This window comes from Lolium rigidum, chromosome 4, assembly GCF_022539505.1.
Source record: "Lolium rigidum isolate FL_2022 chromosome 4, APGP_CSIRO_Lrig_0.1, whole genome shotgun sequence".
Taxonomy (NCBI): domain Eukaryota; kingdom Viridiplantae; phylum Streptophyta; class Magnoliopsida; order Poales; family Poaceae; genus Lolium; species Lolium rigidum.
Window position 1 is genome coordinate 145226890 of NC_061511.1, and position 27790 is coordinate 145254679.

General features: G+C 45.4%; 3 protein-coding genes and 1 long non-coding RNA gene across 6 annotated transcripts; all 4 read right to left on the minus strand.

Moving 5' to 3' along the window:
- Window positions 1-1893: 1893 nt before the first annotated feature.
- On the minus strand, window positions 1894-2976 carry LOC124650061 (tricetin 3',4',5'-O-trimethyltransferase-like). Its single transcript, XM_047189624.1, has one exon. The coding sequence runs from the start codon at window positions 2974-2976 to the stop codon at window positions 1894-1896; it is 1083 nt and encodes a 360-aa protein (XP_047045580.1).
- Window positions 2977-10019: 7043 nt separating this feature from the next.
- LOC124705891 (thioredoxin domain-containing protein PLP3B-like) lies at window positions 10020-13818 on the minus strand. Of its 2 annotated transcripts, XM_047237582.1 has the most exons (8): window positions 13699-13818; window positions 11812-12021; window positions 11481-11512; window positions 11300-11397; window positions 11147-11222; window positions 11025-11086; window positions 10828-10925; window positions 10020-10675 (listed from the first exon to the last, which is right to left on the minus strand). In XM_047237582.1, the coding sequence occupies exons 3-8, from the start codon at window positions 11484-11486 to the stop codon at window positions 10671-10673; spliced, it is 345 nt and encodes a 114-aa protein (XP_047093538.1). In that variant the 5' UTR covers window positions 11487-11512; window positions 11812-12021; window positions 13699-13818; the 3' UTR covers window positions 10020-10670. The 2 variants fall into 2 exon arrangements, with proteins under 2 accessions (XP_047093538.1, XP_047093537.1); XM_047237581.1 differs by lacking the exon at window positions 10020-10675 and having other exon boundaries at window positions 10691-10925.
- A 94-nt stretch (window positions 13819-13912) lies between these two features.
- LOC124705893 lies at window positions 13913-14926 on the minus strand. 2 transcript variants are annotated; one of them, XR_007004187.1, is made up of 3 exons: window positions 14862-14926; window positions 14224-14314; window positions 13913-13957 (listed from the first exon to the last, which is right to left on the minus strand). It is a non-coding gene; the product is annotated as an uncharacterized LOC124705893 (long non-coding RNA). The 2 variants fall into 2 exon arrangements; XR_007004186.1 differs by lacking the exon at window positions 14862-14926 and adding an exon at window positions 14593-14838.
- Window positions 14927-23762: 8836 nt separating this feature from the next.
- On the minus strand, window positions 23763-25470 carry LOC124705894 (cytochrome P450 89A2-like). Its single transcript, XM_047237583.1, has one exon. It carries the CDS (start codon window positions 25441-25443, stop codon window positions 23917-23919), a length of 1527 nt encoding a protein of 508 aa, XP_047093539.1. The 5' UTR covers window positions 25444-25470; the 3' UTR covers window positions 23763-23916.
- Window positions 25471-27790: the final 2320 nt, after the last annotated feature.

Sequence of the window (27790 nt, forward strand, 5' to 3'; positions counted from 1 at the left end):
TGTATAGGATTTGCCGCCGCAGCCGAAAGCAACAAGGAGAATCCCCATCACCAGCATCGCATCGTCAAAGGAGAGCGCTCGATCCCGGCTGTCGGCGCAGCGACCTCCGTCCCTTCTCTTGCACTCCTTTTTCACAGTGCTCAAGCTGCCGTGACCACAGCAGGCGGCCACGAGGAGAACCTCCATCATCAGCGGAGAGCTGTCGATCCTTGCCGTCAGCGCAGCCTCTGATTCTCTTTCCTGCCGTCCTCGATGGAGACGGACAGGCCTCTGCCAAGCGCCGCCCCCCATTTCATAGATCGAGTGGCAACTGGCAAGCGAGTGTCCCTTGTCGGGAGCAGAGCACGACAGAAATACACATCGTATGGAAAAATAATAATATGAGTAGGTGACACCGTGACAGCGACCCTCTACCTCACGATCCCCCCCATGCAAATTAGACACTCACAGACTACTGTAAATATGCATTGTCGCTCCTCTCTCCTACTTTTGTTATTTCAGTTAACTAAAATGCAAAAAGTGCAGCCTAAGGGGAAAAAAAGAATGCACCCTCAAGCAAAAAAAAAACTAGATTTTCACATAAAACAGCATGAAAAAGAATTTATTGGACATGTAAAAAAACACACCAAACAAAAAACGGTTCTCCACCCTGTAACGTACGTCTCATTTGAAATTCACCACCGACAATAACCTACTCACACAACAACAACCCTTACTCTGCCATTGACACATTATACTCATGTCTGATGTATTATGAAGAAAAGCCATAAGCATGTCAGGATACGAATGTCATGCGCTGTGTGCATATAGTAGGTCGCAGCCGTATTCTAATTGTTCTTTTTACATATATTTTTCAGAAATCTTCTATTTAATGTGAGGTTTCAATGAAATTTTAGGTTCACGGCAAGTATGGAGGCCCTCACACCAGCTGCATAAGATTAATTTTTTTATGTTTTACACATTTCTTCATTGCTGCGGTTCAATGAAAGGTGTGATGTGTGGTGGCCAAGTTCATTCCTTGACCACGTTTGAACAAGTTATTATTACGTGCACACCCTAGCCACTATCGGTGATGACGAGAAGGATGATAAGCGGCAACGGTATATGTGGGATGCACGGTTGAAATGGAAGACATGGTGACATAGGCATCCCCAATAGGCCTGCCGAAGATGGTACCCGGGGTTTACTGAAGGCCCACGATCTGAAGTTTATGAAGCCCGAAAGCCCAGTCAATAGATAGTTTGGAAAGATATAGTTGTATTAGGAATATTGATTTGTAACTATTACGGGACGAACTCAAAGTGTCTCCCGGACTTTGTAACTTGTACATCACGAAACCCTCGGCTCCGCCTCCTATATAAGGGGGAGTCGAGGGACAAAGAGAGGATCGATTTCATTGTCAACACAACCCTAGCTTTAGAGCAGTCGAGTACTTTTCCGGCTGAACCTTCGAGATCTACTTGCTTTACTTCCCTAAAATCTCTAGTCTAAAATCTGTAGGCATTGACAAATCGATACCTTGTCACATGGAACTTGAGGCCTTGAGCCAAGCTTATTGGGTTAGGGTGTCCAATGTTTTTTCTCCGGCTGCAACACACTGCCATGTTTCATATCATTAATAAATAATTATTACATTCTTTTACATTGAAATCAAGCCAGTATTAATAAATTATTACAACCTTCTCCATCACAATAGAATAATACAGTACATAGAAATAAACCGGTATGAAATATAAACAACCTGCACAGTAACATAATAGTATCACGAGCTAGACGGGCACGTTATTTATATTAAGAGACCTATATTAAATAAGTAAGACATGACCGTCTCGCTGAAACGGTCGACATACCGCTTGTCCACGGACGGAAGGAAACCAAGCACGGATGAAGATTCTACTTCATCAGCTCGACGACCCAGGAGCTGCTGCATATGTAGGTGGCATTGACGCTGACAAACCCGGCTGTCCCGGCCAGCTCTTGGAACTCCCTGAGACACCTCCCTTTGCCGCCGGGTGTCTGCGTGAGCATGAGCATGTCTAATCCGAACGCCGTCCTCGCCACGGGCGTCTCATCCGGTTTCTCCGGCAGGACGCTTTCCACGAGGATCACCTTGCCATGCGCAGGCAGTGCGTCGTAGCAGTTCCTCAGAAGCTTGGTGCAGTGCTCGTCGGTCCAGTCATGGAGTATCGCCTTCATGAAGATGGCGTCCCCAGAGGGCACCTTGTCGAACATATCGCCGCTCACGTGCTGCACGCCTGTGAAAGACGGCGCATCGGAGATGACGTGAGGGAGGTCGAAGTTGACCCCCTTGATGTGCGGGTACCTGGAAGTAATGGCGTGGATGGCCGCGCCGAGGCCGCCGCCGACGTCGACGAGCGTACGCACGGCGTCGTCGAAGCCCGTGTAGAACTCGAGGAGCTTCCCGATGACGATGGTGGAGTAGCTCTTCATCGCCTCGTTGAACACGCGGTTGAATCGTGGATCCACACCCTGGTATTCGAACAGCGTCATACCGTATGCCTTCACGAAGGGCTGGCCACCGTCCAGGACCGCGTCCTTCAGATGATACCAGGTCTCCATAAGGACCTTGTCGTTCATGACGACGAGCGGGCCCAAGGACACGCCGTCCTTGTTTGGGGTGAGCCACTTGCACACCGGCGCGGCGCCGTACCGCCGGGCGAGGACGCCGTCCTTGCCTTGCTGCACCTCGCATGAGACGACGTTGTACGACGCCAGCAGCCGCAGCATGCGGTCCACCATCGCCGGGGCGTCTGGGTTAGCCGACGAAGGCGATGGCAGCCGTGCCGCCACCTCGCACGGTGACAACATCTTCCCGCCTGCGGAGACCAGGATCTCGAGCATGCCCAGCTCGATCACGCTCTTTAGGGTCATTGGCAGGATTGGCGCCAATGACAGGTGCACCGCGTACATGAACGCCTCCATGTCGGCGGCCATTTCCGCGGCGGCAGACCCCATTAGTTAATTGTCTACCACTTTAGGCACCTTAATCAGTGGGATGGTTGCTGTGTAAGTGAAACGGTTTACTTACTTATTTATAGAGGTGGCGTCACGCGAGTGTGTGTGTGTGGTAGCTGCGAGGTGGTCACGTGGTGGTAGCTGGAAAGATGGCTACAGTCATTTTTCAATAATGCTACACCTATTTTTGCCTCTCGGGCCAGGCGTCCACGCCCTCGAGCCTGTAGATCATCTAACTCGGCTCCCGTATGGAGCTTTGGTATGGGGGGCGCCGTCGGTGCCTCCAATATAAAATTAAAACTTGAACAAAGTTTAAGTAATTTAGACGAAATTAGTTTAAACAGAACGAAATTACAAAGAAAAATTTGGAATATGGTAAAATAAAACTAAACTAGCCTAAATCTAGCAGCCGAGGCGGCGATAGAACACTGTGTAGTCCTTGTTGTCCCTGTTGTCATCGTCGTCCTTTGGCGTGAGGCTCCTGCCCTGGACGTCTTCGCCTCGCCGGCTGCTGCCCTGGCCTAGGTCGCCCTGGTGGCTCGGGCCGAACTCGTCGTCGTTGTCGAGGTTGATGAGGAGGAGGCGACGGTCGCTCTCATGTGCCTCCCTCTTCGCCTCGGCCTTGGACCAGAACAAGGCGAAACTCTAGGGACGCCGGAGGCACCTCCATGAAGGAGGCACGCATGGCCATCCGCTGGCATGTGAAGTCCTCCAGGTCATCGTTGGCCTGGAGTGCGATATGGGTCGTCGCTTAGTCCACCGACGGTATCCACTCTGGCTCATGCTTGACTGGTGCGTCACGTAGCCCTCCCTTCGGCTTGACGAGGCAGAAGCATCCGCATGGGGGCAGGGTGGGCTTGTCGCGGAGTCCGCGGCTCGCGGATTATGATGATGCAACCGCCGTACTCATCCTTGATGATGACGAGGGGAGATGCGCGGGAAGGAGGGGTCACCGCGGTCGATGTCGCAGAGGCCAAAGAAGACGACCTCGACAAGGACAAATAAGAGGACGCCGACAACATCCGCCATCGAGCCCATGCATCGACGGTCAAGAGATGGTGGGTAGCGCAACCATGGCTCGTTGCCCGCTGCGATGTGGTCAAGGACGGTGGCGAGCGTCCTCCCCAGCGCTTCCCACCATAGCCTCTGAGCGGCAGCGTTCTTGTTCTTGGGCGGTTCACCGTCGTAATCCGCGAGCTCCCGCTTTTGGTGTTCGTCGTTAGCAAGCTGGTTAGCATCTTGTATCAAACTTGGACGTTTGGGGCTTTAGGGATTTATTAATTTATAGTTGGACACCTTTATCTTATGCATAAAAAATGTGTACTTAGCCAAGTGCCTGAAATAATTTAAAATATATAATTACCACAAGATTAGGATCCTGATGGCTGCAAACAACTGGAGATTGTATATTTAAGAAGGCCAAGAAGATTTCTCTGCCACAAGACAATTAATGATGAATCGATGATTGACATGCACCGAACCTGAACCCACAAGAAATACCGGAAAAGCTAGACTTACGGAATCCTTCTCACGGAAAAGACCTACGGACGGACGTGGTAACATACGGTTGGCTAATTTGTTGTTCCCTTCCGTGATCTTAGGGCTGTCAATATCTGGCATGAGTCCACGTGAGTCCGTAAGTTGCTTTCCGTAAAATTTAGTCCGTACGTGTAGCGTATACTCTTCTTGCATTGTCATGTCGGTTCTGTTGTCTTAACACTAGTAGAAAAAGTGTATTCTATCCGGAGCTTTAGCCCCGGCTGTGTTTGGGCCCCAGGACTAATATGAATATTAGTCCCGGCTGTGTTTGGACACGGGCACAATCTAATCTAGTCCCGGGTTAAACGGGACCTTTTAGTTCCGGGTTAAACGGTACCTTTTAATCTCCGGTTGGAGATACCAACTGAGACTAAAGACCATCGTGATACCAACCAGGACTAAAATTCCCTCCTATATATTACCATCGTCTCGGCCGGCCTCTCTTCCTCCCTGGCTCCTCTCTGTTTCTTCCCTGTAGAGCTCGAGTTCATGCCCATTTTTTCCACGATATGTCAAGATTTGGCGGTTCCCTATCTATCCAAGGGTTCTAAAAAGTTAGCAACTTCATCTTTCCATTTGTCATTGCTAGTTTAGGTCATTTACTGCTCTAGAAGTAGAGGGATTTGTGGGTTTTAGTGTTTGTGGGAGTTTATTTGATTTATATGCAATTTGAGCTAAAATTAACTTCTTAGTTTGCATATGTGTAGATGTGATTTACTTAGTAATTAATCAAAATGAGTATGGAGTAGAAAGTTTTCAATCGGTGCATAGTTCTATTTATTTATTTTTGCAATAATAAAATTTGTAGCCATATAGTTGTTTTGTTTTTCATTCCATGTGTGTTGTAAGTATGATGCATGTTCTTGATTGTTGAAATGGCCGATGATTATACTTTGGCACCATCTAGTGAGGAAGATGTCATAAGCCATGGGATGGAGGTAGTATGTATTGATAAAATGCATGTGTAGTTCATAGTTTAATTATGTATTTGATTCCTATTGTTTTTAGTTAGTAGTATGTTGCATAAGAAATACACGAAGATCCCTATTGCGTTTGGAGTGTTGGGGCATGGGTCTAATTTTAGCATCGTGATTGAGTTTCTATTTTAGATCCCTATTGCATGTCATGAACTGATAATCTCATGCAAGACACACTATTAGATAATTTGCCAGGGCACTTGTAACTTGAGGGAAGGGAATCAAGACAAGGGACAGGTCAAGACCTATTTGTAGTAGTGACCTGAATAGTTATAAAAAAAACTCTTTTGTTAGTCGACCAGTTCTGTCACAGGACCAAAAACGTCTGTAATATTATGATCTCTCTGCTAACAGAATTCTTCAAAGATAGGTTCTAAGCAGTCCCTAAGGACAAAAAATATGCTATGAGAGATACTCAAAGTATTTAAAGAAAATGTTTTAGACCATTGCATAACCAGATTTGGGCATACCGCGTACTATAAAAGAGTGGCTTGTCGCGCTTGCCCACCAAAACGAGAGGCAACCGACTATGAGTAAACACTTTCCAAATGTGTAGCAAAAATAGTACTACCTCCGTCTCCGAGATTTATCTAGATTCGAATGTATCTAAATACTTAATAGCATCTAGATACATCTAAATTTTAGCAAATCGTCGACAAGTTTCAGGAGACAGAGGGAGTATAATAAAAGCAATGTCAATACTCAGGATTGTTTCAAGTCATAAGACACGTGGTACAGTCATAAAGGTTTAGGTGAGGTTGTAAAAAGAAGTCAAACAAAGCAACTACAAAGATCATGTGAAAATTATTCACCGCCATTTGGATGTCAACCTCGATAGCTCTACTACCATTCAAACTTTAGCTCCCCCTCATTTAGGTAAAGGCAGCCAAAAGTTTGAGCACATAAACTGATATAAATCTTTACAAATCTTTACTGATGGCCCATAAATCTTGATTGAAGCTCCAAAAATCTACCACCTGGAGCAAGATTGCAAAATCAAGTTAGGAAGCCTTTGAATGAAGATTGGAAACAACTTCAGCCTTTGCTTCTGAAACCCTCTCTGTCCATGGATTTAAACGCAACCGAAAATAATATCGGCATGCGGGAAGATCGGAATGCGAAAATAATATTGTGAAACTCCTACTTATTGTGGGTCTGCGGGAAGATCGGCATGCAAAAATAATATCTAGCTCTATTTGATACTACCACCAACTCAAGAATTTTCAATGTGAACTATATAAAAAAAATGAAACTGCATAGAAGCCATTACCTTGCCTCACATCAGGTGTGGCCCGGTTGCGTTCAAATCCATGGACATAGAGGGTTTCAGAAGCACCATCGTTCTTAGAGAGCCTACAAGCTTTACAGAAGGCATGAATTCAACATCGGGCAACAATAATATTAGAATATCAGAACCAAGAACAAGATTTCTAGGCCAAAAGTAAACTACAGTATATGCTACTTTTTGAAGAACAAACAAACCACACTATCTGCGATGAACTACACCATCTATCTCCATACAGATAAAGTTCTATGAACTGACCTATCCCTACAAGATAATTTGACAAAAGCTGCAGCGCTGCATTCTTCGGTTTCAGAAGAAGTAGAAGAGTACAAGTACAAGACCAATTATAGTTCACGCTGAAGCAGTGTCAACTCCTGAACCTGATGTAACTGAACTAACTCATCTATACCAGGGAGAGCTAGGGACAGCAGATACAGACAGAAAAGAAAAGTACAGAGAAGGCCAACTAGTATGATTCCCGTGGTATTTGAGCCAGCTGCTTAGCAAGAGAACAGCTAGTGAAGAGACAGTCTGTCCGCCGTGCAACGACGTGGAGGAAAGTGATCTCAACTGGAGCTTGACGTTGACTGAAATTCTAGCATGTCACTCCCTCCATAACATCCACCAGACGAACCTGCTTAACATGGTACAACATAACATTAGGTGAATCTGTTCAAAACCAAATGAAATCGAGCCTACAAAAACTTCCATGGTAGAATCCCCTGAAGCCCTCCACGGTATAACAAACTTTAGAGCATCTCCACCGGCAGCCCCTAAATAGGCGCCGAAAGGGGCGCCGACACTGCCGTATTGGGGGCGCCGGCAGAGCATCCTCTATTTAGGGATGCTGCTCCCACACCGGCGCTCCCCATACGCTAGCCCCGATAGATTTTGAAATTTAAAATCAAAATTTTAAAACAATATTCATACGAAATTCGAACGAAATTTGTACAAATTTAACGCAAATTTAAACTAAAACACTAAATAAAACATCTAGCTGCGCCGGGAGTCGAAGGCGCTGAAGTCCAGGTTGTCGCCGTTGTCGCTGGATGCCCCGAAGGACCAGTTGTCGTCCTCGTCGGCCTCCTCCTCATCGGCTTTCTCCTCCTTTGGCGCCGGCAGCTCCGATGGTCCGGCGAGGTCGACGAAGTTGGCGCCATGGTCCCTGGCGGACCACACCGCCGACTGCTGCAGGTCGATCGCGATATGCCGGTAGTCTTCGTCGGCCGAGAATGAAGTTCTGGCCGGGGAACTCCTCGTCGTCGTCGTCCTCACGGAGGGCCGCCTGCGCCTCGGCCTCCAACTCCCACCATGTCTTCTTCGCCGGCGGAAGTGGTGGCGACGATGCGACGTCCTCCTCCTTGACGCGGGGGCGGCGGCCCGACCCCATCGTCCGACGGGTCGGAGCAGAGGACGCGCGCCTCGCCTCGTCGTGGATGACGACGCCTCCGGAAGGAGGCGCGGGCGAGACCGAGCGCGTGCGCGCGACGGCAGACGACGATTCGGTGCGCGAGCTTCTGGACGCCGCGCTCCTTTCCGGCGCCCTCTGCAGAGTCGGTGCCGGCGCCATGCACACCTACAGCGGATCCCGTTGCCTGTCGCCACGGACGCGCTGGCGGAAGCCGTACTGGCAGAGCGTGTTGTCGACGTCACGTCCGTACTACCAGGCACGGCGGCCAACGGTGTTGAAGCGGCCGCTCGAGGGGTTGGCCGTCTGCGCGAGCTCGACGGCGCGCTCGTCTTCAAAACGCCATGCCCAGGCCAGGCTGTCGACAGCGTTGTCCGGCAAGCTCCTCCCCTCCGGCGTCATCAAGCTCCACCGTTCTTTGGTGAGGGCCCGCGTCTGTGCTCCTAGCGGTGGCGATGACGGCACGGCGAAGCCGCCGTTGGAGGCGTGCCAGCCGTGCGACAGTTTGTAATGTACTGGCACAGGGATGCGGTGCTAGTACAGTACGTCGGTCTCGTCGAGGCTGAGCTGCAACGAGCAGAGCACTTCGCCGCCGCTGCCGCCGGCCTCGTCGTTGTGCGCCATCGTCAGCGGGGTGCGTGGGAGGTTTGCGCGGCGGTTGGACAGCGGCGGCTAGGGTTGGAAGGCGGGGAACAGAGAGAAGTGCGCGTCGCCGGGGTTTTAAGGGAGGCGGCGGACGCGCATTGAAGGCGAGTGGGTAAGGTAGATGGACGCCGCGTGGCCAGTTGCCGCCCTCGTCGCCGCTTGGGTTTCTGCGCGGGAGGCCATTAACGCCGATGACCAACCTCCCCGCGTCGTTTCCGATGCGACCCGCCACGTCCTCTCGCTGACAAGGCGTCACCACCCGCGAAAATCATCTTTCCGCGAGGCGCCGGCGCGCCCGATTCGCGCCCTTGGCCAAGGGGCCGGCACGGGGTTGCCGACGCTTCTATTGGGCTCAAAAATGCGCCGGCGCCATTTGGGGCGCACCGGTGTAAGCCCATTTTCACTGCCGGCTCCCAAAACACTATCGGCACCGCTATCGGGTCCACCGGTGGAGATGCTGTTAGGCGAATCATATCAAGAAGAAACAAAATCGAGTCTACAAAACCATATGTAGTAGAATCCCCCAAAGAAGAAACACAATGCTACCACCATCTCCTCTCATTGCCACTTCCGATCAATGTCTCCAAATAAACAGGCGACTGAAACATGAAATACACACAGTATTTGGTGACAAAATCGCAACACCAACACAGCTAAACGTCTCGAAGATCTACAAAGGAACATGAATAGAACAAAATTAGGGTTCGAGGTGGACAATCACTGAGGCAATTCAAGAGATGGGAGACGAAATCCACATACCTGCAGCCACCCTGGACGACGGAAGAGACAGAAGAACCAGTTGTCGCTGCGATTTGAGCTAGACTACGAGAAATAGATCGAAAATCTCTATCTCTACTACTTAAAAAGACTCAATTGGTTCCTTATTCTGCCAATACGTTTGGTCGTTTTGGTCGTCGTCGTCCTTCGTTGCCCACCCGCTAGGGCCAGGCGTTAACATGGGCCGACCGCAGCCCATCGCCTCGCCAGGAAATAACAGGAAATAACAGGAATCACGCCAGGAAACCGTGCGCCTGTTATCACGCATGGAAATAAATCACGCATGGATGGAATCTATTCGTGCACGCATGGAAATAAATCAGGAAATTAAATGACCATGATTCACCCATGACGCATGGTATGTAATCTTCCCAGTAATCCTTCCCAATAATCACGAAAAAGGACGCATGTATAAAAAGGAATGAAACCTGAACGATATTAATTACATTAAATTACAAGGAATGAACCATCTTACCATAGCTCAGTTCTTTTCCGAAACGTCTACAAAACTCCAGGCTAAGGTCATCTTCATCTCAGTCCAGTTCATTCATCTTCATCTCAGTCCAGCTGATCCATCTTCAATCTACCACCATGCTGAGTCAATACTTTCTCAGTCGCCACGCCTCCAAGAGGGTAATGGCACCAAGGTAAGTTCCAGCATCACGTTTTACTCATGTTCTTAGCATCACGTTTTACTCATGTTTCTCCATTTATAATGCAGTCATGTTACATTCTGCAATGTGGAACAATTGCATATCTACAACAGATCCTGAGAGGCAACTGCGAAACTTATTTCTGGTCGAATAAAAAACAACAGAGTAGGTGATCTAATCTACCATGCTATCCTCGCCGACGAAAATGTAAGTATTCCTTATTCACAGAAATGCAAACGAATATCTTGCATCAAATGCCTTGCAACACAAATGTGGGAGTTAAATCACAAACCTCAGCACTGGCAGTTAAATCACACAACTCAAAAAGTGGTATCTTCGAGAAGATCTTTGTTTGAACAACAGAAGGTTTGCCGATAGTCAGGGTCCCAGTTTTATCAAATATGATAGTCTTAATCTGCAAACGAATATTCAAAAGGGTAGTTCAGTATGCAAAGCTACCACATTAGAATTAATCAAGAAAAGAAATACTTCCCCACCCGAGTCTCTAACTCTATATTACATGGGCATGCACATGTGCACACACAGAAAAGTAACAGCTGTCTCTACCTTTCCTCTTCAGAATATTTTCCAATGCCCTGGTAGAAAAATCATCTTTACCTCCAAGGTCTTCAAATCCAACTAACCGATCAACAACAATACCCTTCCTGATGTAGAAAAGTACCGTGAACACAGTATATTAGTATAATGCCTTATGACATTGGAATTTGAAATAGGTAGAAACCGTGAACAGTTTATGCACTTACTTGAACAATATAACACATGGCAACATTTTAATTGCCAGTTTTGTCACAAAGAAGGGAGCATTCTGAAATAATCATCAACAAATTAGCATCATCGATGCAGTAGAAGAAGAAGTCATACGGACCTCGGCATCAAGCTTGATGAATTTAGTCCCCAAATAGACCGGCGCAAGTGCCTTCAAATGCTTATCCATGATCCTACCAAAAAATTAGACATCCTTCACTGAATCATCATGGGCAAGAGTTAAGCAATTCCATAAACAGGAGTTATGGCTTACTTGCAGCGAGTGACCTCCGCTAGGAAGTCTCCTTCAATTATTTCCCTGTATTCACCATGACCTTGCCTCTTAAGCACTTCACGCTTCTCAACCTCTCTATGTTGCGTAGAGAAAACTGAAATGCTTAGTACATGATACGACACTTACACAAGCTTCACAAGTGTGAGATTCAGATCAGTACCTTCATAGCAGCAATCTCTCAAGCTCTGGGTCCTAGAAATCAGATAAAGATAAATGTAAGAGAAGATAAAGAGATGTTGTAAAGTTTAACTCACATCCAATAATTCAACTTCGTCATGAAAAAAACAGTGCTATTCTTGCTCCAATATTATATTTAATAATAGCACAAGTTCAAATCAGCTTAACACAGATGCCAGCAGCTTACAGCATGGCATTCATGAAAAGAAATTACATGTGTGAATACAATCAGTTCAATGGCTTACGAGCATAAGCAACAGACGGCTTGAACACAGTGACCAACACTACTATGATCACAGACCTGCCATATTTACCTTGTGAGCTTTCTGAAGTGCATTGCCACCTTTGTTAAGAACACCTAGAGAAGCACCTTTTCCGGTGGCAACCATAACAACAGTTGGAGTAGTCTTCTGCAGAGCAAGCTCAAAACTATCCATTGCCTCCAGAATCCATTGCTGAGGGTAGAGGTGAAGTTGCCCATTTATGAACCAGCCAAGCTATGTAACGAATGCAGCCACCACAACCTTGAAATAAGATGAAACAATGTGAGGTGGAAAAGGTTTTTCCAAAAGAGCTACCCTGACAGCAAGAACACACTGGAATATTTGCAGGTATCAGTAAGGAACAGTGTTAAATTTGAAACAAAATCTTAAGCTAGGAGGTAACAATAACTATGGAACAAAATCTTATTGGACGATTCTTAACAAAATTGTGCTTCTGATCATTATTTCAAAAACATTATTTTGGCAAACCATTCTTTCTTACAAGACAGTATGGAAAACAAGGGTATTCTTTCATATCGTTTGAACATTGCTATTATTTCTATCCGTTTGAACATTGGAATTTTCATAGGGTGATAAGATGGAAGCGATAGCATCTGGACAAACAGCATTGCGTGTGAACAACGAGTTGTGAACGGGCCATGTATACTACATCAGAGGTATTGGGTTCCAGCCGGCTGAAACACTGACAAAACGATTGTTACACAATGATTATTACACCACCATGCACTCTTGGACCCAAATTGATTTAGCTGGGCCTACCATTTCCATACCTATGCTGCCAGACCGGTTCATGACTTTCAGTTGTGTCGCAACACTGACATACAGACAACTTGCAGGTGCATAGAAATTTTTAGTAAAAAATTTGGTTCACACTTTTTTACTTTTCAGGCTATTGAATTGATATTTTTAAGCATTTTCAGATGTAATTGGGATAGTCGTCTATGTTAGCCCCGTCCGATTCCTCCCGTCAACCAATCGTAACACGCCATGCCGAGAAGTCGTGCTGATGAACAATAGGTATGATAAAATAAACTTGAGTTTTTTTATCTTCTGATTATCTGTTATCTAAATTACTGTTTCTTTACAAGGTGGGAGTTCATATGTCTGCGCATATGGGACAAGCACGTGTCGCGCCACATGATGAAATGGTGACGTGCCGAGCAGGATATGTCTATCTTATCTGCCATCCTTTTTGAAGTCAGCACGACACAATGTAAGTTGGGATGTACCATTTGACATTATAATAAACTTACATACATGACTATATTTACTCATATGTTGTTTTCACAAATTTCGTAGGGGCTTTGAAATCAACAGACAACAACAGCCAACTTGTTTTTGATCCGGACACTCTCCTAGCTTATTATGATCTTGCATCTTTTCGTCAAACACTTCGCCCAGCTTATAATGTGTCCACTCTAAAACGTGTCAGGGCCTTTGTGCGACAAAGGCTCAAAATGGGTTTGTATGTGAACCTCCGAATATGGAAGGGCTTCAAATCCGGGCGGCTTGCTCTGGTGGACTCGAACATGTCTTTGGGGGCCCTTTGAAGGACATAATATGAAGATGTAATATGTTGCCCTTTCAAAGTTGTCTACTAAGTGAACTCTCTGTTCTCCATCTCATAATGCCCTCGCACATATCAAAGGCGATCTCAACGTGTCCAGTTTTCACATGATGGGCTATTATGTTTCCATCTTTATTTATTTGCCCTCTTGATTATCTTGACATAAAAAATAATATTATGCAAGCTACTTTTAGATTTCCATTGCCCATAGACAATACAACTACATATTCATAAAAGATATGTGAATTACATAAATGAGAACACACTTGGCATACAACTGAGACAATCTGCAATTCAGGAATCTCTACTACAGATAAAAAAAAGATGGAAAAATACATTTCAGTACATACCTGTTTTTCTCACTCCGTAAATGATTTCAGCCAATTTAATTAATCTTTGGTGCATGAACCATCAATACAGTGCTTATGCAAAGTAGACACACGTCAGCTATTTTGTTCCATATTAAGTATGGACCTGCCACGAAAATATGACGTCAATAGAACGAGCATTATTTTGAGATAATAAAATGCATCTCATTAATTGAAACTCTAAATTTACATTCATCAGTTTAATGACAAAAATATTCAGTCAGCAAAAAGGATCAATCACCTGCATTTTTAACAAAGCATCTCATTTAATAAATCCCTAAATTACCTGAATCAAATCATCACATTTAATGAACCCCTAAATTACGTGAATCAAATCATCTTATTTAATAAAACCCTAAATAATAGCAATCAATTCAATGATGAAATCAACTCGCCTCAGATAGTATCTCGGCATGCTCATACTACTTGACACGGACATCACGCTATGGTAATGTAATTAATACATTACCCATAATTGCGACAAGGAAGCAGCTATATAAAAGATACCTCAAGCATGGCTGGGGCGAGAGGTCTCGTGAATCCAGATTTCAACCTGCCTGTCTCCAAAACAATTTTCAAGGGACGTCACAAGTCAGATCTGCAGATAAATTCAGCGAGTTCAAGGTATGTACAAAGTCATTACCATTACATCAAAAGTTGAAACTACTGTACTATTATCCCTTAAATAATAGTACAGTTGTGCATGATCCCACTAAGTACATAATGAGCATCTGTGGCATAAATATCATGCATGGGATATTAGAAACCCACAAAAATCACAGTACATATATGGATTGAATTTTCAGTTTTGCACACTCCTAGAATTATAGAGAGAGGTTTGACCTGTGAGAAGGTGGAGGGCTTCAGGTTTCTTACTTTTTCTACCATTAAAAGTCGATGATATCACTCATATATCACTAAAAAATAGCAAGAGCCATGTTCCTTTTTTTTCCAAATGTCCCATGAAGAAAGGCTTTTGCTGAAGGCGATTTAGGCCATGCTGATCATGTGATTGCTGATGTCTAGCTGAACACCGACAGCTTGCCAGCAGGAGGTGCTGAAGGGGCAATTCCAAATAGATTACCGCTGGTTTCTAGGCTGCCAGAGGTACAGAGGACACGGTTGGAGACGCGAAATGTCCGTACCTGCGCACGCCCGCGGCCGCCCCTGGCTAGAGCTTGCCCAGCCGCGCCATGGCCGAGCTCGCCTTCGCCGCCCCTCAAGGAGCTCGCCCGCGCCGCCCCATCGCGGAGCTCGTCGGCGCTGGCATCTCGCCGTGGTCGCCCGCGCCGGCTATGGCGTACCTCGCCCGTGCCGTCCCTGGAGGATCTCTCTCGTGCCGCCCCTAGCTGGCTCGCCCGCTCCGTGCCATGGCCGAGCTCGCCCTCTTCGGAGCTTGCCCTCGCCGCCCCTGGTGGTTGGTGGGGACGCGGTGGGGAATGGCCGAATGGGGAATTGAGAGTGGAAGAGACTGAGAGAGTGGAACGGTCTGTAGTGGTTTTTTTAGCATAGTTTTTTTTTAGCATACGTCGGAGAGGGAGAGACTGGGACGACAGTTTGGTATATGGGCTCGTGGGCGGAAGGTGCCGAGCTGGGTCGGCTTTCGGCCTGGCTCGGTTCGTTTCTTTTTTTTTTCAGAAGATTACTTTCCTGTTAATTGCTTTGATTTATTTTTATTACATTCCTTTCTTGTGAGGTATAATACTCTAAACAGAGTAATTTTCTTATCTTAATACCGCTGCCTTTTAAATAAAACGATAAGAAGAAAAGCCAGCGATGCGAGATACCTACGAAGAGATCATATATGAGGGATCAGATATGAAGACGGTGCCAGCGACGCAGCGATCTTGACATCGACGTGGTGCTCCCCCTCCATCGTCGAACCCCCCTTCCATTGTCAACTTTCGGCACCCTGTAAGCTTTCTACTTCTCATCATTTCCCATCTTAAATTTAGGGATTTCAGTCTTTAAATTTTGGAGATCTTGGTTAAAGATGAATCCAGACTTAATATTACAGCCTCAATCGTGATCCCATATGTGCCCAAATCCATGCCAAACCATTCAACATAATCTGAAGAAACACTTTTAAAATCAATGGTTAAGTTCTGTAACTTTTCTACAATTGTTTACCCATGCCCTGAATTATTTCTCCGGTGACACGTTCTAGGTATACGAATCTTTGGTTTCTGTTGTGCTCACCTAGATCTTCACCGTGTCATGGATCTGGAGTTCAGCATACCGTCTGGTACGACATTTTATGTTCACCTGCTAGATTGCCACTTCTCATATTTTCGAAATATTATTACGTGCTACATCTCGTTCTAATCTATCGATTCCATCTTCCTATTTGCAGATGCTTTTTTTGCTGAATGGTTGGAGGCGGATAACTGAGATGCTAAACATACAGTGAAACCTGACTGTTTTCTCAGTAGACAGGGCCGTAAAACTAGAAGAGTAAAGAAGAATTTTGAGAATTACATGTTCGTGACAGAGAATGGAGTTGATTTCGCGGATGATCAGTTCAGAGCTTTGCTCTCAGCATACCTCCATCTCGACTATGAATTTCAGCTAATTAAAGTTGCCAGCAACAGATTCATTCTCACATTGGATACTCATATGCCAACTGATTATGCATGTGCTGTACTAGATGAGAGCAAGATGCTTCGCCTTGCTGGTTCAGACGTAATTTGTTACTCTACAGATGAATATGCAGAAGGATACTTCGGTACACCCTTCGAGGAATATGACCATAATGATGAAGTTGCGGACATCTACACTGAGGTACAGATACATGCTTTGCCGCTTCATCTTCGGACCATCAAGGCCATTGAGCGCATCTTGCTACGTTATTGTGTTGTTCATACTGTCGATGATGATTGCCTTTCTTCAAAGAGGCTTGACTGTGTCGGCTTGTGCTCGTTGGGTTCGTGAGAGGAACCATGTTCTCTCAATTTATCGTTATTAGAGTTACTAGCATATTCTCACAGGATTCAGCAGTGCTCTCAAGCATGGTATAGAAACATGTTCAGACATACTGTGTTGCTATCACAGTCAAAAAACATGGATGTCCTCACCCCACTCCAAAGTATCAACTATACGATGACACATTCTTTTTTTCTAGAGCCGCCCAAGGCGATCGGGTTGGATGTTGCTTCCTACGAGATGTTGATGTCTGTGGGGCTCGAATTGCAGAAACTACAGGAATCTATCTTGCTAAGGCCCATGCAATTAGGTCTTGATATGACGGTACAAGAAATTGTTGCAGGGTTACAGTCAGTGGCACCGTGTATCAGTGGTAAACTAAACGTGCAATCTATTGGTGTTCAGGGCTTCATAGCATGATCCACAGGCCCTCCACTACCTCAACTGTTGCAGGAAACTTTAGGAGTTGGCAACAATATCATCTTTTGTTCAAAACATTTTTCTTGGTCTCCGTGGTCATCCTCTTTTAGAGCGGTCAAGGAATCGCTGCCTAGAAAAATAAGCATCCGCACCACCGCCCTGCCGACAGAGTTTTTTACCCCAGCCATTATCGAAGATTTGCTAAGGCCTTTCTGTATGTTTGACACAGAAGACTACGATACAGGGTCGTCTCCGGATATTTATGAATATCACAGTATTGTTTGGACTAATCAGAAAAGAAGTATTCCTTCAATTATACATACGTTTGCAGCACCCACGTTTTGTGAGACAACAAATCATCCAAAAGGAGAGGTTGTTGTGTTGACAGTTCCGACGGCCCAGAACACAGGTGTGGGACTTACCGCAGAAGATTAATAAGATGACCTACAACTTGGAACGACGCAGATGCAAAACAATCTTGTTTTGTTATTGCGCTCATGTCTCTTTGTGACTATGTATTAAGTTCTTCTATGATACAGTTCAACCAACATTCGGTCCTCTTTTTTATTGTCTATACTTTGCTACTCTATGTACCCACCTAGAAATCTATTTTCAAAATTTTATATATGATATTTGAATTATATATGTGTATTGAGAAATATAATTTGAGGACCCGTGGCAACGCATGGGCATTTGTACTAGTCATACGAAAAAGGAGTAAGCTGAAGAACCGGAGGAAAAAATGGGGAAGGAGCTCGCTCTCGGCTCTCGCGCGCTGACCGAAAAGAGACGATGCCTATAAGGTGCCATGGGCCGGCCCAAGAAGCTCGCGCGGGGTACGCGTTGTGCCGCTAACGGGCGCAACGGGCGTCATATAGGATTCACCCGATGTAGGATTGTTCGGTTTCAGTGGGGAGGTATCATGGCGTTTTGTTGTTTCCCAAATGCTAAAAAACATCCGGATGCTATCTGTCAGTTTGGGCACTCGTTTTGTGACCGTCCGATGAAGTTTATCGTGTCGCGCTTGGTTTCCCCCGTGAGACAGAAACTGGTCACAGCATGTTTGGCAATACTTGGGAAGGGGAATAGAAATTTAATGGTGGGAGTTTACCAGCAGGGATTTTGATTTTAATTGCCATTCCTTTGTTTGGTTTGCGATGGGAGATATATCAGGGAGTTGGGTCACGGCATGCGCTGGGCCCGTGAATAAAAGGTTGTCTTTGATATCGTGATGTTAGCAAGTTGTATTGGAACCAACAAACAAAACGTTTTATTTCGCCAATTCCCTTTCCCCATGTTAATTACCTGGTCTCACTTGGGAAGAGAAACGTGGGAGTTGGACCTCTCAGTTCCCTTTCCTCATCCCTGATTAATTCCCATACCCCTTAACCATACAAGAGATTTGTAGTCCCCTATCGCTTTAATACTCATTCCCTAAGATTAAATCCCCCCAACCAAACAGGCTGTCAAAGCCTTCTGCAGTTCCTCCCGCATCGTCTCGGTCTTCCCATCTCCACTCCCATGGGCCATGGCGTGATCCGATCGGGCCACCGGCGCGGCCACGCAACTTCAGCGGCCGGCCCTCCGCGCCACCGCCTGCCGCCGCCTCCGTTTCTCTACCCCGGCGGCGGCTGCATCGACTCCTCGCCGCCGGCCCTCCCGGCCACCACCCGCCGCTGCCTCCGTTTCTCTACCCTGGCGGTGGCTGCCTCAACTCGTCGCCGCCGGCCCTCCCCGCGCCCGCCTCCTCCAGCAGGTCTCCGCCGCCGGCGTCCTCAACCTGCTTCAGGCGTCTCTGCCCCGACCTCCTCCTCGAACAGCTCCGGCAGGCAGCCTCAACCTCCCGCTCGTCCCGCATCACCAGCTAAGGTGAGGTCGTCCCGCATCCCGCCAGGGCACGTGCTGCTGCACCTCGTCCTCCATGTGTGCAGCGAGGAGCAGCTCCAGCCACTACATAGACAATCAATCGATTGTGAAGCTGAATTACCTGATGTGCACGTACAGATCAGTCCTACTACTACTAGCAACCTACAGGTCCTAAACTGAGAGGTGTACTAGATGGGTTGCGTGGTGGTTTATGAAGGCTGATTTGTGACCCATGGTTGGTACCATGCTATGATACAAGAGACTTATGATACAACCCATCCAAAGACGTTGCTTGGTTGATTCACTGTTGATGCACCGCCTAACATCCGCGGCGGGGGCAGAGGGCGCGACAAGCCTGCGGTTGCAGGCTGCCGCAACAACACCGTCGTTACCAACAATCTCCTTTCATGCTAGAGCATCAAGTGCCTTTGCACCAGCCACACATTCTGCCATGTCTCCAAAGAGTAAGTTGGTTGTGTGTTGCAATTTATGCGGGGGTGCACCAGGTGTTCGTTGAATTGCCTTCAGGGCATGATAGTCTTGATGCATAACATCTGCACCTTGTTGAGTTGTTTTACCAGTGTCTTTTTATCTATGAAAATTACATATGGTTTAGATGATTCGTTGTTACTTCATATGTTTTTGGTGTTGTTATTTTCTTCTGAACATTTTTACGAGCAATGACAGATTGTTAAACTAGGGAGATACATAACCATGAAAAAATTCGATTTATTGTGATATCCTTTTTTCACTAGTGGTATTGTCAGATGTGGGTGACACCATCTAACTAAGTTGTTTTTATAACCTAACCAAGTTGTTGTACAAGCAATATCCTAAATTTGCATAGTGATTTAATTAAGTTGCTTTTATCAGTATGCAAGTTGGTTCCACTATCTTACTAAGTTGTTTTTATAATCTAACCAAGTTATTTTACAAGCAATGTCTTAAGTTGCATAATGATTTGATTAAGTTGCTTCTATCAACATGCCTAAGTTGGTTCCACCATCTAACTAAGTTGTTTTTACAGTAACCAAGTTGTTTTACAAGCAATATCCTAAGTTGCATAATGATTTGATTAAGTTGCTTCTATCAATATGCTTAAGTTGTTTCCATCAATATGCATAATGATTTTTATCACCTAACCAAGTTATTTTACATGTAATGTCCTAAGTTGCATAATAATTTGATTAAGTTGTTTTTATCAACATGCTTAAGTTGGTTCCGTCATTTAACTAAGTAGTTTTTATCATCTATCCAAGTTATTTTTTCAAGCAATGATCTAAGTTGCATAATGATTTGATAATGTTGCTTCTATCTATATGCTTAAGTTGTTTCCATCATCTATAAAAGTTATGGTTATCACCTAACCAACTTATTTTACAAGTATTGTGCTGATTTGAATAGTAATTTTATTAAGTTGTTTTTATCAACATGCTGAAGTTGGTTCCACCATCTAACTAAGTTTTTTTTTCATCTATCCAAGTTATTTTCCAAGCAATGCACTAAGTTTGCATAGTGATGTAAGTAAGTTGCTTTTATCAACATGCAAGTTGTTTCACATATGCGCAAAGTTAATAAAATTACAATGAAATGTGGATTTTTATTTGAACAATGAAATGTTTTTAATTTCTTACATAGGTCAATGCTTTGTATGTTTTTCTCTGCTAGATTGTTGGGACATGCAACGAAAAAGGAAAATATCGGAAGTAAATGTGGTTCTTTGCAGCCCGAGAACAATAGAACATAAGAATTGCTTGCTGCTGCTTTCTTTGGACAAGGAGAAATCTGGACAGGATAAGGTCGCATGCCCTGGAGCAATCAGAAATAACCTTTCTGGAAGACAGCAAGCGTCAATTATTTTCTTGTCTTTTTTAGACTTTTCAATCACCTTTGTTGTGTCAGGTAGTCATGCTTGTAGCAAGTTGTAAGACATTTTTCCTGTGCCGTTGATATTTTGAATAACGTCAAAGCAAGGCAAGGTATCAAAATTTTGAAGTTGCTTACCATTATTACTAAGTTATCTACCGCTAGTACTAAGTTTGCTAACACCACACATATGTTGGGTACCACTAATACTGAGTTGGCTAGCAATAATATGGTGAAGTTGGGCTTCATTTTTGTGAACTTACGTATCATGGTGTCTAAGTTAGCTACCGCTAGTACTAAGTTAGCTAGCATTATTGTTTGTCAAATGACGTACCATTATAGTGAAGTTGCATATTGATGCACCACTGTTTGATATGAAGTTGTATTTTCGTTGCTACTAAGTTATGTACATTGAAAATCAAGTTACTAGCAGTATTAAAAAGTATGATTCACAGCTAATTGAATATCATAAAATCTAAGTTGGTACAAAATATTAAAAAAAATAGTGTAACCAACTAAAGTTGCTTCCTCGCAATAATGAAGTTGCGTTTCCGCAATAACTAAGTTGGTTTTCGAAAATAAAGTTTGTCGAAACATATACAAATGGGATCTAGTTTCGAAGAATTTGTCGTGAGAAGTCCAATGGTGAAAACGGATCGCAATTTCGATAAATAGTTTAAAAGTTATAACTTTTTTTAGAAAAATTACATAGCATTAAATGCACGTTACATGTTGTTATAGGAAGTGCTTAGATAGACTAACAAGCATCCGAGTGCTCCCTAGCCGTGTCCTTGTTGTTTTGTCCATCCCGTTCTAGCTATAGCTCAATTTCTCCACCATACTGCGCCGAAGACCTGTTCTGAGTTCAGACGTTTGCTACTTTTGAGTTTTGATGATGCCACCGCCAACAATAATTTTACAAAATCTACCTGGATGGAATAATACGGGAATTGCTTGATGTAAAGCCTGTAACTGCATTGTAACACCGGCATTCGAAAACCCCCCACCGGTAGGCGAGGTGACCGATTCCACGCCCCAGTCCAAGTGGCACTGGTAGAAAAATAGCCTTTAGTCGCGGTTCGCAACTGCCATTAGTCGCGGTTGCGCAACCGCGACCAATTAAGCGCGACTAAAGGCCCCCCTTTAGTCGCGGTTGCTTACGAACCGCGAAAACCGCGACTAAAGGCCCGTCCACGTGGGCGGCTAGCGTGCGCCTGAGCGAAGGACCTTTAGTCGCGGTTGGTGTCCCCAACCGCGACCAAAGACTATTTCGTTAAAAAAAATTAATTCATTTGGGTTTCTAATTTTTTCACTCCGTTTTTTTTCTGTTTTTTCAGAATTTCTATTATTTCAGTTATTTGCTTAGTCTCTATCTCTAACTACACTTATCTCTAGTCAAATTACTTACTCGTGGTCAAACTTCCCGCTCGGTCATCCATCCTCCCACTACTCCACCTCTAGCACGCTTAACTTCCGAGTTCCATTCCGTCCCGCATCCAAGTGCTACGCGAACATGTATGTGATACTAGTATCATATCAATCCTATTAACATGTTGGTCGATGTCACATTTTTTATTGTTTGAATTTCAAATAATTTTTTTCATAAACAAAAATAATGATGTAATAATAATCGTGAATAAATAAATAAACATTAACTTTTCAATTTTTATTTTTTTTAATTTTTTAAATAATTTTTTTTGCCAAAACCTAAAAATTTGAAAATCTAAAATTTGGGTAAAAGTAATAGTAATCTTTATGCTGGATGCAATTATTAATTTTATTTTTTTGAAAAATTTTAAAAATATAAAATCCATAATTTTAGCAAAAACTAAAATCTTCCTGCTTTCGTATTTTCATTTGGAATTTTGAGAATCTAAAAATTGGCTAACCGGGTAAACCCGGGTGAATTCGGATGTAACTTTTTCCTAGGATTTTTTTGATATATTATACGTTTTTTTTCCGACGTCGTATGCAAAAGTTATTGCGGTTTTACCATTTTTTAAACTTTTTTTGCAAAAAAAGTGAAAATTCGAATTTCTTAATTTCTCCGAATAGTAGGTTGCATAACATACAAGAATCTGAAAACAATTTTTTTTTGAATTTTCTATCATTTTCTTTTGTATTTTACAAACCAAAAAAAGGCGATCCACGGGGGAGGGGGGGGTGCAGGGTGCGTGGGAGTAAAAAAACTCGGAAAAACCTTTAGTCCCGGTTGGGGACACCAACCGCGACTAAAGGGGTTTAGTCCCGGTTGGGGCACCAACCGGGACTAAAGGTTTTTCCGCCGGCTGCATCCCTCCATAGCCCTTTAGTCCCAGTTGGTGTTACCAACCGCGACTAAAGGGGTACCCTTTCGTCGCGGATGAAGCATTAGTCCCGGGTCGCTTCCCGAACCGCGACTAAAGCTCCCTTTAGTCACGGTTCGAATATTTCCGGGACTAATGGGGGTGAACGGAAGCCTCTTTTTCTACTAGTGTGGCATTTGGTGCCACATCGGAACTTATGAATAGAGAAGGCTGAATTGTTGCCATCTCATGATCATGACTTGCACGGCGCCTTGTTCGATGGACGCGAATCATTTGTGTAACGCCATTACTTTCTCTCGCATTCCGTTTCTTATTCGAGTACAGTAGGAAAAAGACTTGTCGGACAGAAACATTCGAGAAATGATCCGGAGATATCTACGTCCATATTCATCAGCAATCCCCAGCTCCTTCCTGCCTCATGCTACTTGAGCACCGCACAAATGCACTTGGACCTTCCGTCCTTCCGGCCTCTCGTGTCACGCGTTCTGAGCTCTCGCTCATTCTCATCCGTGTGGAGAAGCTCCTCCTCGACTATGGCTGATGCAACCAGGCAAGCAATCTGATTAGGTTCTTGCTTGCTCACTGAACCGGAAGATGAAACTGATCTTTCACTGATTTTTTTAGCAAAATAAATAATACTACTAAGAAGAGTTCAACAAGTAAACATAGACCAACAAGTGCAATGTCTCGACAGTAGCACTAGTAAATTTCCATCATACTATCCACCAACGAATTCCATCATCAACATGAATTAAACATTTGAACTAAGCGAGAACAATCGATCGAAAGAATACCAGTTGATGATCGAAGTTCTTTTATTCTAACAAGTCCTACGGGGCACTAGGCGCGGGCGCAGCGGTTTCTTCATGACGACGGTGAACTCCGGCTTCTCAGCGAAGTCAACCTCCTCGCCGGCGACCTCCTGCCACTCAAACTCCCTCACCATGTTGGCCACGAAGTACTCCAGGTGGAGCATGGCGATGCCGAGTCCCGCGCAGATCCTTCGGCCCACGCCGAACGGCATCATCTTGATCTCACGATTGCCGGTCACGTCCACCCCTTCGCCCGCGCCGCCTGGCAGGAACCGCTCCGGCGAGAACTCCAGCGGCTTCTCCCACTCCCGCTCGTCGCGGCCCATCTCGGCGATCATGAAGTTCACCGTGGCGCCCTTGGGGATGAGGTACCCGCCGATCTCCATGTCCTCCGCCGGCTTGTGCGGCAGCACGAAGTGCCCCGGCGGGTGCTTGCGCAGTCCCTCGAGGACGACGGCTTTGAGGTACGGCATCTTGTGGACGTCATCCTCGGAGACCTCGACCTGTTCGTCCCCAGTCGTGGCGCTGATCTCCTTGTAGAGGTTCTCCTGTATCGCCGGGTTCTTGACCAGTTCGGCCATGATCCACTGCAGCCCGGTGGAGGTGGTGTCGGTGCCGGCGTTGAGGAACTCGCCGCAGAGGTTGACCATCTCGTCGTCCGTGAGCGGGCGGTTCCCCTCCTCGGGGAGCTTGATGTCGAGCAGGGTGTCCACGTACGAGTGCTCGAACGTCGTCTCTTTCCCGATCTCGCCGCCGCGGCTCTTGTACTCCCGGCGCGCGTTGATCAGCGGCACGAACAGCTCCTTCTGCCGCTGCCGCATGGCGTGCGCTGTCTTGAGGCGGTCGCGGAAGAGGTGCTTGGTGAGCGACGGGAAGAAGGCGAAGACGGACATCTTACTGCTGATGTAGAGGAGGTGGTTGCGCTGTGCGGCGGCGATGGCGCGCACCGCGGCCTCGTCGAGCCGCTCGCCGAAGCACATGAGCACGAGGAGGCAGAACATGGCGTACTGGAACGTCTCCACAACGGCCGCCCCGCCGGCGGAGTCGTCCCGCAGCTTCTGGACGAGCACGCCGCGCACCCAGGAGCGCGCGGGCCCGAAGAGGCGGACCCGTGACGGGTGCAGCGTCTCGGCGACGAGGTTGCGGCGAAGGAGGCGCCACACGGGCCCGTAGCTGGCGCGCGTGATGGTGTTGTCGTTCTCGCCCAGGAGCGTGACGGTGGAGAGGGGCGGGCGGTCGGCCAGGGCGGCGCCGCGCTCGACGAGCGCCGCATGCGCGAGGCGGCGGTCGGCGACGAAGATGGAGAGATGGGATCCCACCCATAGGGACACGACGGGGCCGTACCGCGCGAAAAGGCGCCGGAGGAGGGGCTCTACGTGGGCGAGCGAGTTGGTGAGCAACACCACGCTGCCCAGCACCGGCACGGAGGGCGGCCCGGGCGGGAGGCGGCGCCGCCAGATGCCATTGCGGAGGAGGAGGAGGATTAGTGGGAGGGCGCCGAGGATCGCACCGAGGAGTATCTGCCACGTGTCCATGGTGCTGCTCCGGTTTCGCCTCGAATGGATGGGTTTTCTACTTGTGCGGTGCGGAGCGACAAATATTGTTTTCGCGTCGCCGTCTCCAATTTTAGTTAGCGTCGTCATCGTCATATACCGTGTAGACTTGGTCTTGAGTCGGTACAAACGATGCTACTGCTCATGGAAAAAAATAAGGGGCTACTAGCCTACTACTGCTAACAAAAGGCGAAAACTCAACAAAAGGTGACTCGTCAATTCTCATAGAGGACTCGAAGGTGGGTCAGGTCGGCTTACATTGGGCTGCACATCCAGCGTGCGAGACAGGTCGGCCCATTTATATGCGGGCTTCTTCTTTTTTCGGTTCTATATACTTTTTTTTTTTCATTTTTTCTGTTTCTTCTTATTTTAATATTTGAAAATTATTAAGATACAACAAATGTTTAAATTTGAAAATGTGCAGATTTGTAAAATGTTTAAATTTTATAATGTTTGAATTTAAGAAATGTCTGAATTATAAAAATGCTTAAATTATAAAATTCTGTTGATTTAAAGTACTTTAAAATATCAAAATTCTTCAAATTTTAAAACAATTAAATTTAAAAAATTAAACTTCAAAAATATTTAGATTTTGAAAATGTTATTTTTTGAAGGAAAATCCTGATTTGAAAAATCTTTAGATTTCAAAATTGTTTGAAGTTAAAACAGTTCGGACACTTTTCGAAAACTGAGAAACCAAACGAAAATCCAAGAAATATGCTAAAAACCAAAATAAAAAAATAGATAGAAAAACCAGCCAATGTATGTTGGCCTAGCCCAAAAGCGGAAATGGGGTGTGCAGTAGCCCTCTAGTGCCGACCAATGTGGCTTGATCCCTGCTCCGCCGACTATTGAGCCTATAAATTAGGCCCGGACCTGGCCCGGGAAGCATGGCCCGATCCTTACCTAAATCATAGTATGTTGTAAGCCTTGTTCGGCCTAGCCCGTTGTCCAGGCTTAAAGTTCAGACCCGAATCTATCCCAACATGCAAGCCCGGCCTAGGACTTTTAGGTCGTTCAGGACAGCCTTCCCATGCTAGCTGAAGCCCCTACCGGCGAGGGGAGAGGGATCCCGACGCAACCACCCTACCTTTGAGTTCATGACATGTGCCCCTCGATATGAGGCCTACATGTAAGTGGTTTTTTACCTCGATGTGACATGAGCATGAAAGAGGTTCAAAAATCCGTTTTCTTTTTATATGTGATAAAATCACCGAAATTGAGGCTATGACAAGGATATGCACGTTGGAGTGTGGGAGGATCTGCATCCCAAAGGCCCTCCTGGTCACGTGGGCGGGATAAATGTCTACTTCTATCTAGGTTAAGTTGTCTTAGCGAAGACGACAATCCGCTATGATGGTGCTAGCTCATGTTCCAACAGGGAGGGTGTAGAAGGTTTTAGTCCACTCATTCTTAATCAGATTTTTTTTGGATTGTTCAAGCATTGTTGGATTCTAGATTTCCCAAATAGGCAAGATAGATCATTAAGATTTGTTAAGTGTTCACAGAAATTCTTCTTTTTTACCATAGAACTTAGATGCTTCAACCATTTCTATTTTTTCAGTCAAAAGTGACTCATAATCTTTATTTTAAATGTATACTGCAGGTGCATCAGTTTTACTAGCCATAGGAAATAACTCTCCTAGACACATATTCAGACTAGCATCAAATTTATCCAAATCATCTAAATCAAGGTTCATGAAAGCTTCAGTAAAAGAAATATCTTCTCCAGACGACTTTGATTTTAGAGCTAGTTGCAATATCATTTTCATTATAAAGTTCATCTTCATTTTATTTAGATTTTATATCATCATTGGACAAAGACTTAGATAAATAAAGTGTCCCCTCTTTATCCTAGACATTGTAGACAATTTTGAACTTGCTAGCATAGTAATTTATTTTCGGTGGCAGGAGTAGTACCAGCATGAGGTTAAAAGTGTGACCTAGAAGGCAAATCCATACATCTCCTTGTAGTGGAAGGTACAATAACCTCCTTAGCAGAATCATTATGCTTTCCCATGGTGAGAAACAAATAAGTACCGCAAGTATATGCTAACAAGTGGTCTTACCATAAAGCTAGGTTTTTCGGCAACGGCGCCAGAAAATGTCTTGATGCTCACAAGTATAGGGGATCACTGAAATCTTCGATGGGAAATATTACCCAAATTAATAGTTCGACTCAAGGGGAATAGAAGGAAATTGAGCCGTCACTCTCAACCACACCTATATATCAATAAACTCACAAAACAATTTGTGATTTGCAACGGTTGATTAAAAGAAGTAGAACAAGAAGTAAACAATAGTAGCAGATTTCCAGTTTTCACCGGAT

What these genes read in the sequence shown, in the direction of transcription:
- LOC124650061 (XM_047189624.1), bottom strand. Translation starts at nt 2,976, where the DNA reads ATGGGGTCTGCCGCCGCGGAAATGGCCGCCGACATGGAGGCGTTCATG.
- LOC124705891 (XM_047237581.1), bottom strand. An exon ending in GCGGAGGTCACTCGCTGCAA is followed by an intron (nt 11,223 to 11,299) that starts GTAAGCCATAAC and finishes CTAATTTTTTGG; the next exon opens with TAGGATCATGGATAAGCATT. An exon ending in CCATGTGTTATATTGTTCAA is followed by an intron (nt 10,926 to 11,024) that starts GTAAGTGCATAA and finishes TTTCTACATCAG; the next exon opens with GAAGGGTATTGTTGTTGATC.
- LOC124705894 (XM_047237583.1), bottom strand. Translation starts at nt 25,443, where the DNA reads ATGGACACGTGGCAGATACTCCTCGGTGCGATCCTCGGCGCCCTCCCA.